Source organism: Varanus komodoensis, unplaced genomic scaffold, assembly GCF_004798865.1.
Source record: "Varanus komodoensis strain SLA01 unplaced genomic scaffold, ASM479886v1 scaffold53, whole genome shotgun sequence".
Classification (NCBI taxonomy): domain Eukaryota; kingdom Metazoa; phylum Chordata; class Lepidosauria; order Squamata; family Varanidae; genus Varanus; species Varanus komodoensis.
Genome location: NW_025336126.1, coordinates 4,086,243 through 4,100,195, shown reverse-complemented (window position 1 = coordinate 4,100,195; position 13,953 = coordinate 4,086,243). Strand labels below are relative to the sequence as shown.

Below are 13,953 nucleotides of genomic sequence, written 5' to 3'. Positions count from 1 at the left end.
TGCTTCAGTGACTCCATCCAGCCACCTCATTCTCTGCCATCCCCTTCTTCTTTTGCCATCTATTGTTCCCAGCATTAGGCTCTTCTCCAGGGAGTCCTTCCTTCTCATTAGATGGCCAAAGTATTTGAGTTTCATCTTCAGTACCTGGCCTCCTAAAGAGCAGTCAGGGTTGATCTCCTCTAGGACTGACTGATTTGATCGCCTTGCGGTCCAAGGGACTCGCAGAGTCTCCTCCAGCACAACAATTCAAAGGCCTCAATCCTTTTGCGCTCAGCCTTCCTTATGGTCCAGCTTTCACAGCCATACATTGCAACCGGGAAAACCATAACCTTGACTATACGCACTTTTGTCGGCAGGGTGATGTCTCTGCTTTTTAGTATGCTGTCCAGATTTGCCATAGCTTTCCTCCCCACGAACAAGCGTCTTTTAATTTCTTGGCTGCAGTCCCCATCTGCAATGATCTTGGAGCCCAGGAAAATAAAATCTGTCACTACCTCAGTTTCTTCCCCATCTATTTGCCAGGAAGTGAGAGGACCGGATGCCATGATCGTAGTTTTCTTAATGTTGAGTTTCAAGCCAACTTTTGTGCTCTCCTCTTTCACCTGCATCAAGAGGCTCTTTAGTTCCTCTTCACTTTCTGCCATGAGAGTGGTATCATCTGCATATATGAGATTGCTGAAATTTCTCCCGGCAATCTTAATTCCAACTGGTGATTCATCTAGCTCTGCCTTTCTCATGATGTGCTCTGCATATAAGTTTAATAGACAGGGCGACAGTATACAGCCTTGCCGAACTCCTTTCTCAATTTTGAACCAATCAGTGGTTCCGTGTCCAGTTCTCACTGTTGCTTCTTGACCCACATATAGGTTTCTCAAGAGACAAATAAGATGGTCTGGGACTCCCACCTCTTTAAGAACTTGCCACAAATTGTTGTGATCTACACAATCAAAGGCCTTAGCGTAGTCAATGAAGCAGAAGTAGATGTTTTTCTGGAACTCCCCAACTTTCTCCATGATCCACCTTTCCTCTAATCGGTGCAAGGCAGCCTACATGGTCCCCCACCCACTCCATTTCATCCTCACAACAACCCTGTGGCGTAGGTCAGGCTGAGAGAGCATAGTTGGGCCAAACTCATCCAGGAAGCTTCACAACTGAGGCGGGTTTCTGAACCTGGCTCTGCACTGCCTTATTCCAACACCCTCAACGTACTTCATCATCTCACTGACTAATCCTCAAGCAACTCCAGACATCACCTTGGAACAGATTTTTAAGGGATAGAGAACAAAGTGAGAACAAACTGGCTCACCACTTGCTCCGGCCAGAAGTTCTGGCTCTTTTTTCATTGTCTTTGTCCAGAACCCAGATATTTTGTGACCATCAGCTGAGAAAAGTTTGGGACCTGCAGAAATGGCAGAGTAGGGCCACCCTCCACATCACCGCCTCCTCACAAAATCCTTCCAGATGTGTGATATTTCGGCATAAGTAGCAGGTGTATCCTATCCACCCAGGCTCGCGGGGGCCAGTTTACAAGATTGCACAAGAGGATCCTGGGAACAGCCTGTCCTTGCTTGCTGGGAATTCCTCTGCTGAGGTCAGCACTTAAGTCCCTTTATGCTCCCAGCAGATGTCTTGCAAAATCCTGCTTCCTCTGTTTTTTCCCCTTAGCTGGGAATCTAAAAGTCCCAAACTGGCTTTGATCTACTAGGCTCTATCCTGTGGCCAGAAAGTCCCCCTTTCCTCCTAAGGACCCCTGGCTTTGCAGAGGAGAGTTTTACTTCTTACCAGGTCTAAACTGGTTATCTTTGCAGGGTTATCACAGTAACCCTGCAAAGGAGGGACTGATATGTAGGTGAATGTATGTTTTGAACCAGCCTCCCTTAATCTGCGGTGTTCCAAATATGCCAGACAAATCTCACCATCCCAAGTCAATAAGTGCTGCCATAGATGATGATAAATATTTAAATCAATTGATTAAATAATTTAATCCACATTTGGCTAATATTATAGTTTTTAAGAGAGGTAAAGTGGATTTCCCTTGCTTTAGAGACTATATGCACATGCTGACATCTGGGGAGAGGCACTGCGTCCTGCTTGAGAAAGTTTCCCTAGATGAGGCTGCTAATCGGCTCTTAATCCGCTGCATCTACTATTCGTTTCGTCACATAATTGAGGCAGGAGCTCTCCACAAGCACTTTCCATTCTTGCTTTTCCACTTCATAACCTCTAGGTGGCACTGTGCTACCATACAAAGGCATAATCAAACTAGTACTTTCTTTTGCTTCTGCCATTAAATGTTGCATTTCTTTGCTCTAAAATACGTAACTGAAAGTGCTTTTTAGACACAGACCTGGAACCAGATGACAATGCCATCTAAAGAACTGTGAACTGGGAATGATGAGTACATAATAAATGCCACGTGTTAAAAAAACAAGCAAACCCAGAGTGAAATTTTTCTTCCTTATCTTAAAAATTAATATACTTTGACACCTTTTTAGAAGATAAGATGGTGCAGATATGTTAATAATAAACTACTAAAATCATCCTTCTTTTCTTCTTTTTTAAAGCTGTGCCTGATGAATCAGGATACCCCTTTTAGTTTGCAATTGTTTCATCTAACCTGTTAACCTTATGATGGAACTTCATTGTCATCTTCTCTGCGACTCCCACTGCCTCTGTGTAACGTGTATTTCCGTTGGCTGGAGCCAAATGGTGTCTTATTTACAATGTTGTTTTACCTCCAAGTTGATTTGTCACGAAATTTATGATGGAACTTTTTTTGTTGTGAAGTCAGTTGCTTTAATGTGTTGCAAGAGTGTTATTTTTTTCTGTGGAAAGCCAGGATGTACATCTTTTGTAAGAAAATTAAATAGACAAAAACAGATGGAGTCTGTTTTGATAGACCGGCAGAGAGAGAACTGGATTAGAAAGAGAGAGTTCAGTCCAGCATTAGCCAAAGGTCTTTTGTGGCCTGAGGAGGAACTATATTGACTGAAAATTATTCAAAGGCTGTCATTCGGAGTGGAACCCTCCCAAGACAACATGCAAAATATGAATCCTAAAAACTGGATACAATAAAAATCGGTATGTACATTTCAATAAAAATGTCAATAACATGACCAGCAGTAAATGGCATACCACTCCCTCACCCCCATTGAAGGTGCATAGCCCCTCGGCATGTGCAGATGTTATTTGATATATTCCATCCATATTCCATGCATATTCTGTGACCTTTCACTTCATCACCCACCCACCCCTTATATCAGTTATCAGAATTTCATTCTAACTCATGGACAGAATGTGGACTCTACCATGAAGCTGTGCAGATAGCTAGGGCTGGGCCTGGAGGCAGAAAACAAGCATTGTGTGGCCCCAGTGGCTCTCAAGGAAACAGCCAGAGGGCACCATGACACTGGGGCGAGGGGTAAACGGGTGGTGCCTAGGCTGGCAAACTCTCTTTCCCCAGACTGGCATTTTCTTCCTGCAAACATGATGGTGCTGTGATTTAATATAAGTGCCCTTGTTCAGGAGATCCCTTCCCTTCCCTTCCCTTCCCTTCCCTTCCCTTCCCTTCCCTTCCCTTCCCTTCCCTTCCCTTCCCTTCCCTCCTCTTCCAACCTATCCCGAATGTATGGACAGTCGTAAAGCGTGGAATGATGGTGTGGAAGAGAATTGTCTCTGTGCTTTGCACGGGCCCTCGGAATAAATCCTCATAAGACTATTAAGTCCAGGAACTCGAATGCCCTAGCTGCACAAATGCATGGAGAATGAAATTGCCGTCAGGTCCAGCCCCGTGCTCGGTGCAGGACACCAATTTAACCTGTCCTTCTCAGATGGCTGTCCAGTTGCATCTTGAATGCCTTCAGAATGGGAGAGCCCACAACCTCCCTAGGAAATTGGCTCCATTGTCATACTGCTCTAATCTTTCAGGAAATTTTTCCTGGTATCTAGCCGGAATCTGGCTTCCTGCAACTTGAGCCTGTTTTTCTGTGTCCCACACTCTGGGATGCTTGAGAAAAGATCTTGGCCTTGCTCTTTGTGACAGCCTTTCAAGTGCTCGTACAGTGCTATCATGTCTTCTCCTGGTATTCTCAAGGTTAAATATGCCCAGTTTTTTCAATCTGTCCTCACAGGGCTTTGTTTCCAGGCCTTGGATCAGCATTTTGCCCTTCTCTGACCCCTTTCCAGCTTGTCTGCATCTTTCTTCAAGTGCGGTGCCCAGAACTGGATGCAGCACACCAGGTGAGACCTAACCAGTGCTGAGTAAATGGGACCCACTATTTTGCATGATTTGAAAGTGATACTTCTTTTAATGCAGCCTAAAAAATGCAGCCTAAAATAGCATTTGCCCTTTTCGCAGCCCCGTCACATGGTTGACTCATATTCAGCTAGAGATCCGCAACAATTCCAAGATCCTTCTGGCTTGCAGTGTCATTGAACCAAGTATTCCCCAACTTGGAACGATGCACTTGGTTTCTTTTTCCGAGGTGCAGAACTTGGCATTTGCCCCCTTTGCAGCCACATCACACTGTTGACTCACTCCTGCTCTTGTATTCCTGGGTTACATCACTCTTTCCTGTCGGCAGCATGAGAGCAGCCGCGGAATGATAATATTTAGACACTGGCTCCCTGTGACCCCACATTAGGGGCAGCAGCGGTGACAGCCACCCCGTGACTCTTACTCAGAGTGTGTGCATTTGGGGGGGTGGAGCTTGGTGTGGGGGGAGGATGTGGGTATCCCGGAGGCCAAAGGGAAGGGCAGCCACCTTTGCCATGGAGCCGGCAGCTGTATATATACGGCTGTGCGTGCCGGCTGGGAGCAAACTTGGAGTGAGGCAGCTCAGGGGGAAGAGTGCTCCCTGTGCTCTGAACACTGTAATTGATTAGGGGGACTGGATTATTTCTAAAATACTAAAACCCACCACGAAAACCTGCTTTCAACAGCTCTTGCTGGATTGCATTTTATTTAGGACTCAGGACTTCTCTCAGGTTCCTCCAAGAAAGAAGGCCTAGGGAACTGCTGAGAACTAGCACCTTGAACAGCTCTCAGTTTTCCTTTGGCGCTAGCACTTTCTCTGCCATCTTGCCTTCTTCCTCTCCTGGCTGAGCCTTCTCAACCCATGTCGGCCACTACTACCCCTCTCCGACACAAGCGCTGCCTCCTCCTCCTCTCCAGCATCATTTTCTGGGCTGCTCTGGCCCCCACGGTGCTCGCTTTCCCCATGCAGGATTCCAACCCCCTCTACCAATATGACGGGCAGGTCCGGCTTCGCCACCTCTACACAGCAGATGACCAAACGCACCTCTACCTGCAGATTACAGCGGATGGCACTGTGAGCGGCTCCCGATACCAGAATCCCTTCAGTGAGTGTTCAGGGGAAAGCTTGGCTTTGAGTTTCCGGGATTTTTGGAGCTCAGCGACAGGACGCCTGGGTTCCTTGGGAGGAAAACTAAGGTGCTAAAACAACAAAACGCCTTTACTCATGGTGGGCAGAAGAGGAAAATGTCAGCAGATGCAGCTTTCTCCTGAGTGATGAGCTGCACCTTCTGAAATCCAATGCTTGCTGCAGGGAGGTTGGCTTCCTTTGTGTGGCGTCAGCCTCGCTTTCTGGGCAAAGCAAGTGGAGGGGTGCTTCTGACCTGGAGCCCCCTGTAGGCCTGGGACCAGGCCACCTGTAGGCTCACCTGCTCTCCTGTGAGCCTTCCTGTGTTTTAAGGGCCTCTTGGTCCAGCGGACGTCATTGGCGGAGGAGGGAAGCAGGACCCACTGCAGCCTCTCCCAAGACTTTTTTCCAGGCCTTTGGCATGTAAACCAGTTTTTTCCAGAAGGGTTTTTCAATTGGTCAGGGGGGTTCTAAATTACTATGTTTAAATTAAGATTTTGGTGGAAAGAGAAGGTTGGTTGCTGGACAAATAAAAATAATAAACTTAATTCAAGAATAATACAGCTGGGATAGAAATTAGATAAATGTGACGGAGTTGGGAAGGGGACAACCTGGAGAAGCTGTGGTCATGTTATATCTCCACACCTAGGGAGAGCTAGTACTGTGGCTTCAATTGACCACCTTCTAGACATTGCAGGTGGGGGCAACTCATGGATCAGAAGAGACTGATGAGCCGCTCACCTTGGTCCAAGGCGCCTTGGTTCTCCTCCCTCCTCCATCTGTTCTCTCCTTGTCTCCTTTCAGGTTTGATGGAGATCAAAGCTGTGAAGATGGGAATCGTTGTCCTGAAGGCCAAGACAACCTCACTGTTTCTCTGCATGAAGCCGACTGGACAACTCTACAGTGCAGTAAGTCTGACCACCTGCCTGTGTATGTCTGGGGATGGTGTGAAAGAGTCATCATTCAGGGAAATCTGCTTGTCTCTTCCACCTTCCAGCCGAAGTGCTTAAAGATGTTACCAAGGCTGCTCCACCCATTCATTCTGTTTAGTCACAAAGTCATGCCAGAGCCATCGCGACCCCATGGACAACATTCCTCCAGGCCTTCTTGTCCTCCACCATCCCCAGAGTCCACTCAAGCTCACACCAACTGCCTCAGTGACTCCATCCAGCCACTTCATCCTCTGCCGTCCCCTTCTTCTTTTCCCGTCAATTGTTCCCAGCGTTAGGCTCTTCTCCAGGGAGTCCTTCCTTCTCATTAGGTGGCCAAAGTATTTGAGTTCCATCCTTCATAGAAGGAGCTGGCCTTCTAAAGAGCAGTCAGGGTTGCTTTCCTATTCCACCCATTAGGTGGCAGTAAACTTGAATCTTCCTTTCAGTGGGAGGTTGTACCTGCCCTGTGTCTCAAGTACACACACCTTTATTTCCAAACACGGTGGGTCTCTTTCTCTCATGTTTCTAGGTTTACAGCTAAAATGTCTTAATGATGCACCTAAAGCGATCACATGTGTGAATCAGCTCTGATAATTGACAGACATTTCATTCTCTTGAATGTAGGGTGGGTGAGCTGAAGGTCAGCATTCAGATATTTTGGGTTTAACTCCCGTGAGCCCCTGCTAGCATGGCCAATGTCGGGCATGCTTGGAGTTGACGTCTCCGTTATCTGGAGATATGCCCTATGTTCCACTTGGCAGAGGAAGAGATATTCTGAAGCCAGAATATCCGCATTCACTCAGTGATAAGTTATGTGCAATATCAGGATATCTGTGAATGTGCTTCCTGCACTGTTGCTTTTAAATAATGTCCACCGAATTGCTCCAGCACCTCAGACGTACTGCGGAAATCACACAGGCCATCACCTTTTACTCTAAGGCTTGTGCATGCTCTGAGTTCACATTAAACTACTGCGGCAAAATAGCTGCTATTCCTTGCCAAAAAAGAAAGAAAGGAGGGAGGGAGGGAGGGAGGGAAGAAAGCAATTTGTATAACTTGTGTTTATTTTGAAGCACTGTGTTTATGCAAGCTATGGGGTACATACAAAACTATGGAGCAAACAGCACACCCACCCGTATTTCCAAATTTGGTGGGTTTCTTTCATTTGCACAATGTTTCTAGGTTTGTTTGTTTTTTTTAAAGATGCACCTTTAAAGATGCGCCTTCTGAGATTTTAGCACATGTATTCTATACTTTCAAACCAACTTTCTCATTATAAGGACTAGAAACTTGATTTTAAAACATAGACAGAAAGCTGTTATTCTCAGAAGCGTGGGCAGTTTCGTAGAATGTTTTGGCAGATGCTCAGGATATAAATGATTGGAGTAAACAGACCAGAAAGAGCCTTGCGGAGGTTCAGGGGAATTAAGGGCAAGTCATAATGTTGTATTGGAACTCCATTCTCACCCACTTTCTCGGCTCATCCTGATCTCATGGAGACATTAGCATAGTAACTATAAAAATCTGCAGGGTTCAGTCTACCACCCAGTCTGGCAATGGTATGGATCCAGTTAACGTGCAGCTCAGTACAACCTGCAATGCACCCAGAGAGAGCAGAATGCTGTTGACCTTCTGTATAAAGAACCTTAACTGATGGATTATGCCGAGAAATAAATTTGTAATGACTGAATGATTTAAACGTTGGGAAAATCTTCTACACAGTGACGGCCATGCAGTGGCGGTGATGTTAGGAGGTGTTGGGCTGACCTTCCCGGGAAGCAATTTCGGCAGAAGTTAGATGGCTGCCTGCTCTGGATATAGTGGCCAGATTCCTCTCCTAAGCATGGCCTGGAGTAGAAGGCCTCCTTGCTCCCTTCCAATCATATAATGCTACAATTGTTTTGTGATTTTTAATCTTGTATGGATGACTGTGCACTAAATGACAATATAACCTTCGTTTGTATTTCATCCCTCCATAGATATCCTACCGGGAAGAGGCCTGCAACTTCCGTGAAACAGTTCTCCAAGATGGCTACAACGTCTACTTCTCTGAAAGCTACAACCTCCCGATCAGCCTCAGTTCAAGAAGGAACCTGAGTCCAGACCAGCCTTTGCCTCCCTTCTCCCAGTTCCTGCCCTTGGTCAACAGGATCCCCCTTGAACCTGAGCCTGTGGACTACACCTTTCACAGACAGACACCTGATGTTGAGTCAGATGACCCCTTCAACTTGCTTGGCCAACAGCCTGACTCCATGAATCCAAATTATGTCTCTTGGTAGCTCTGGGTCCCCTCAATCTGTTAGGAAGGGAGAGAACATGGTCAGACTTTTAGGGCTCGATCCTGTCCGGATTAATTGTCAGCCTCCAGACATGGAGGCTTAAAATCATCATTGCAGTACAGGAGAAGAGGAAGATTCCCTCTTTCCCATCCTGCTCCTCTCCATCAGCATTTTTGCTAGACAGCTATTTTTGGTCGCATTGTGAAGGTGCTTAGGAGGGGAAGCACAAGGTAACTCCTGTTCTGATCTCGCCTGGTCCTTACCCCAACCGCTAAAATACTCCCATTTTACCTTCTCCAAGGTTGCATTCCAGCCTCGAAGGGGTGGCTGGTACAGTTCCAGCTGCAAGAAGGAAAGTATCGGAGTATATTATCTAGGGACCATTGGACCTTTCCCTTAAGCAGGGTTTTCTCCAAGCATGAGCATCTGCATTCTCTTGCTACAAATTACAGAGCCAGTCAAAATTTGGGAGAAAAAGAAGTCTTGATTGTGCTTGGCGCACAGACTCCAGTGACTGAACCCTTGAATCCTGCATCCGAGGTTCCTTTTGTAATCTCTCATATATGGGGCAACTGATGCAGTTAAGCGATCGATGAAGAAAGCCCACCAGCAATGGAGGCAAAATTCTTGTGTTGTTAGGAATGAATGATGCATCCTTTTCCAAGTGATGGCTGTTGCTATTTGTTTTCTCCAGAGTTTTATTTCTATTTTTCCTACCTATTTAAATAACTTATTTATTATATGCCAGATTTATTTATTGAAGGAGGCTAGTGAGATTTAGGAAGGAGAGACAAGGGGTGGCACAGCGAGTAAGCTTCTTTGCCTGGCAAATAATTTATTGGTTGTAATTTATATAGAAATATATATGTGTATGTATTTTATTTCTGTTTATTTATTCCCTTTCTTGAAAATGGAATGGCTAGTGAAGTTCCAGCCTGTAATGTACTGCAGATATACTTGTGACAATCGTGCACCCAAGATCTTCCATGCAACCCAACTTGGCTGTTGCAAGCACCACAAGTCAAGGGGCAGGGCAGTGCTGAAAGGAGGTCATGGGGCCCCATAGCTCAGAACAGGCCCCAGCAGGACTCTTCTCACATCTCCCCCGAGGTTGCTGCTCTCTTTATTAAAGAGATGGAATTGAGTTGGCTTCTCACCTCTCCTTCTTTCGAGGTGTTGGGAACCCTCAGTCTTAGGAGCCCTTTCCTGTAGGACGTGGGTACAGAACCTCCAGGGATCTCTGGGGCTCTCCAGAAAGTGACATCCTCTTTCCCCCCAGTCACTGATCGTGTGGTAGCTTCCTGACTTTTGGGCAACCCCTGTCATCCCAAAAGGGATGCTACTCCCAAGACTTAATTCCGGGCAGTTAAGCCACTCAAGCTGGTACTTCTGGCCTTCCCATTCACCCTTGGCTCTGCCCAGCACTGGGGTTTAGCTCCTAAGAGCTTCTCCAGAATGGAATCTGGTCCTCAGATCAAAAGAAGTTTGTCCTCCTTAATGCAGGAAGTGTTTCATGTAAAGGCCACTCATATTGGACTCTTTGTATTGATTGATTGATTGATAAGCCTGATTAAGCTTCATTGCTGTATTTTTCAGAAGGTTCTATTCCAGCCAGTGACCTGTGCGAACTTTATAGTACTGTGATTGCCCAAAGTTATTGGTTGTCATGGCTTGACTTCAATGTCTCTTCTCTTTTTTTGATCACTTAGTTGCCTGTGTTTAGTGTAAAAATGTGTCCAAAGTGTAAACATCAATAAAATATTTTATTTAAAAATAAATATTGTGTGGTGAAACAGAATGAAAATAAATGAATAAAATTATCTCAGTCTCAGAAATGTCTTAATCTGGTATTAAAAGCTAAGTCGTGTCTTTATCTGAAGGGCTTTTGGGGAAGGATGTTCAGCAGTGTGGTGCCACCACAAAGAAAGCTCTGTACTAAACACACGTAGAACTTACCCAAGACCCAGTACACATTCTTGACAGACAATTTATGTCCTCATTGGATTGAAGGGCAAAGCAAAACCTGTCCGTCCCCTTCCTTCAAATTTCATTCAGTGTAGCAAAAGTAGTCCCATCCGGAACTGATGAAGCTAACTGAGGTACTTCCAATCTGGTTCAGAAGGGGCTTCTTTCCTCCTGAGGATCCCAAACCCAGAGAATTTTAACTAAGAAGGAATGAAACATAATAGGGTTGCTCTAGGCAACAGTTTCTGTCAGATAGGAAAAGAGCTCAGCTTCCACCCACCCGCCATCTTGGACACTTCCTTCAGAGGCATTTTATAACAGGGCTTTGCTGTCCTTGCCGTGTACCAAAGTCAGTTCTGATTGGCTGTGTGAACAGATGATGTTCCCGGAGTAGTTGCATGATTCCTGGTTTGTTAGGGATGCCAACCCTAAAAATGGCACAGCTGCCTGTGGAAAGATTCGCTGTAAACAGCTTTTGGTCAAACAGGATGCAGGATGGCTCTCACCAGCTACAACTGTTTTGCTTTATTTAGTCCCACACCTGCTACAGGTGAAAAATACACTCACGGCTTGAGGGCTATTTCATGAGAAAAGTAAACAAGATATATTCTCTGGGGGCTGAAACCCTGGGCCAACTTATAGTTTTGGCCAACAAATCCCATCATTGCTCACCATCAGCTATTCTGGGTAAACCAAATGGTTGCTGCAAGCCAAAATGCATCAAGTTGTTGTTGTTTAGTTGCAAAGTTGTGCCTGACCTATCATGACAACATGGGGGCCAGTGTGGTGTAGTGGTTAAGGGCATGGAACTGGGACTCAGACGATCTGGGTTCGAGTCCCCGCTCAGCCATGGAGCCAACTGGGTGACTTTGGGCCAGTCACAGACTCTCAGCCCAACCTACCTCACAGGGTTGTTGTTGTGGGGATAAGATGGAGGAGGAGGAGGATGTAAGCTGCCTTGAGCCCTTGTAGGAAAAAGGCAGGATATGCATCAATCAATCAATAAACAAATAAACATTCCTCCAGGCTCTCCTGTCCTCCACCATCCCTTGGAGTACACCGAAGCTCACACCCACTGTCCCAGTGACTCCCTCTAGCCACCTCATCCTCTTGTATCAAGTTGCCCACCCTGATCTGTGGCTTTAGGTAAAAATCTTTCCCAGCCCGATCTGAGATGCCATGGATTGAAGCTGGGATCTGCAGAATGAGAGCTTTAGCAGTGAACTACAAGAGTTGTCTTTTCCCGTGCGGTAGCATTGTTAGTCAGCTTTGGCAAACACCTTGCTCTCTAAGAAATGAGACAGTCGCACCCATTTGGAATTCCACCATTACCTTGACCTGAAAAGAAATTTGCCCCATTCTAAATTCTCCCCAACTTTCTGTCTGGGGCACATCAGAACATGTGATGAGAGGCCTTCTCCTTCTGGACAGGCTTTGAAGCTCTCTCTGCCAGAGGGTCCAAAGCAGTTCTGGAAGAAGCTGCATCCCAGGGGTCAGGACTAAAGGCAAAAGGAGTGGAGCAGGATAAAGAACAAAAAAGCAAAGAAGGTCAACACATCCTTTCAAGTGTTAGGCAGGCATTAAAGCTTAAAAGAGGTAGTTCATGCTTTCTGAATGCCAACAGCCAAACTTTCTGGTTGGGGGAAAAAGGGCTGGTGCCACACGAGGAAGGCTGTTCTTTTGGGGAACACTGGAGAGCTGGAATAAGATGTCTCGAGGGACGGATGTAGGCCCAGGCTTAAACTTCCCCTCTCCTCCTTTATGGATTCCTCTGATTTGCCCCCAAATCAGCTATTTTTAAAGCCTCTTACAGAACCAGCATCCCTAGGCTGCAACAGTACATCACAGCAAGATGATCCCCCTTCAGCTTCTGTGTAGGAGAAGAGAACTTATACTAGAATAAGGACTCCTAAAGCATTTGGGGTTCATTGTTTGGCTTGTTGCTGTGTTGGGCCCCTCACCCCCCATTTCTTTTTGTGTATATACAATGAATTCTGCCAGAAGGGCTCCCCCGAAACAGGAATCTTTCTCTTGTTTGGTGCACCTTGCAAGTTCTTTTGCTTTGTTCCTTTATTTCTGATAAAACTAATATCTGGAAATTAGAGCTGCCTGATTTTGTCCCCCTTCATGCAATGCCGTGAGTTTGGAGCCAGGAAGGGTAATTCGTCTGAACTAATCTGTGAACTCTGTCAGTCACTTGGAAGGATCGCCCACCGGCTGGGACCTCTTCGCATCAAGACCATCAACCCATGAAGCTGCTCGATGAAAGGGAAAAATCAGAGAGACTAGATCACGGGATGGCAAAAAACAACGGATGGGGATAAGAACGGCTTCTTACAAGCTGCGTCAGTTTTGATCCAGGCCTGACTGTAATTGATGGTGCTAATCAGCACTTTGGATAGCTGTGGTGCTCTTGGGCACGATCCTGTGTCCCCCTCCCTGGATTGTACAAACCCCCAAATGCAGAGGCTTATGTGCATCCAGGCGAAAGCCCAAGACCTGACATGGAATCCCTTCCACTGCCGCACTTCTCCCCGGCTGCCGTGTTCAACCATCCTGAGGACGTGCAGTGGAGCAGGAAGAGAGGAGACTAGGCCGGGGGGGGGGGTAGATATTGCAGAAGCTGTTGCCCCCAGCCCCTCCAGGGGTGATTGCTGACATCAGAGAAGCCACCAGTGCGATTCTTCCCATGCCATCTCTCCCCCCCTCCCTGGTGTGTGTGTGTGTGGGGGGGGGGCAGAATCAGATAGTCATAGGGAAAGATTCGGAGCACTTCTGTGTGGGGAGCTTGCTGTGGACCAATAGCCTTTCCCTCTTGTTCTCTCGTTTGCCTATTTTCCTTTTTTGTCCCCTTTTCTGCATAAAAAGGTAACTGAAAGCATTTGGGGCCATCTAAAACGGATGTAAAATAAATTAAATAAATCACTATAAAATAAATAGATATAGACTAGATCCTTCTTTCTGTTTCTGGCTCTCAGCAAGGCCTTAATTAAGTGCTTTCTGGTCTTCGTTGTCTCCTGGAATGGACCGGGCTGTGCAGATTTCTACATTTTGTTCTTAATGATGCTGTAATTCCAAAATTCTGATGTCACAAAATGCAAGCACGGAGAAAAGAAAGTGAAATCTGCGTCCTTCGTGATTTGAAGGGGTGCATGTGACGGAAATTACCCACCTGAAGTCTCCCAGCTGGGGACATGGGGATGAAGCCAGATGAAGCCTGCTTCTGCTTGCATTCTCTGGAAAAGAATTGTGTGCTCCGAAGGCCGGGCTGACGTGCTTGTTTCTGCGTAAGCGTGTTCTGGGCCTGGCTGCAGTCCTGTATGACTGCAATTCCAGGCATTCATTCTGGTTTTTTTAAATTGCAGTGTTAGCAGCGCTTATTATTATTAATATTGA

General features: G+C 46.2%; 1 protein-coding gene across 1 annotated transcript; it reads left to right on the top strand.

Annotated features, from left to right (window-relative positions):
- The first annotated feature begins 4,775 nt into the window (after positions 1-4,775).
- Positions 4,776-10,412, top strand: LOC123032192 (fibroblast growth factor 21-like). The gene is made up of 3 exons (XM_044447907.1): positions 4,776-5,361; positions 6,186-6,289; positions 8,293-10,412. The coding sequence occupies exons 1-3, from the start codon at positions 5,118-5,120 to the stop codon at positions 8,590-8,592; spliced, it is 648 nt and encodes a 215-aa protein (XP_044303842.1). The 5' UTR covers positions 4,776-5,117; the 3' UTR covers positions 8,593-10,412.
- The last annotated feature ends 3,541 nt before the right edge of the window (positions 10,413-13,953 follow it).

Coding starts and splice junctions, on each gene's coding strand:
- LOC123032192 (XM_044447907.1), top strand. CDS start 5,118: ATGTCGGCCACTACTACCCCTCTCCGACACAAGCGCTGCCTCCTCCTC. Junction 5,362..6,185: donor CCGATACCAGAATCCCTTCA/GTGAGTGTTCAG, acceptor GTCTCCTTTCAG/GTTTGATGGAGATCAAAGCT. Junction 6,290..8,292: donor CTGGACAACTCTACAGTGCA/GTAAGTCTGACC, acceptor ATCCCTCCATAG/ATATCCTACCGGGAAGAGGC.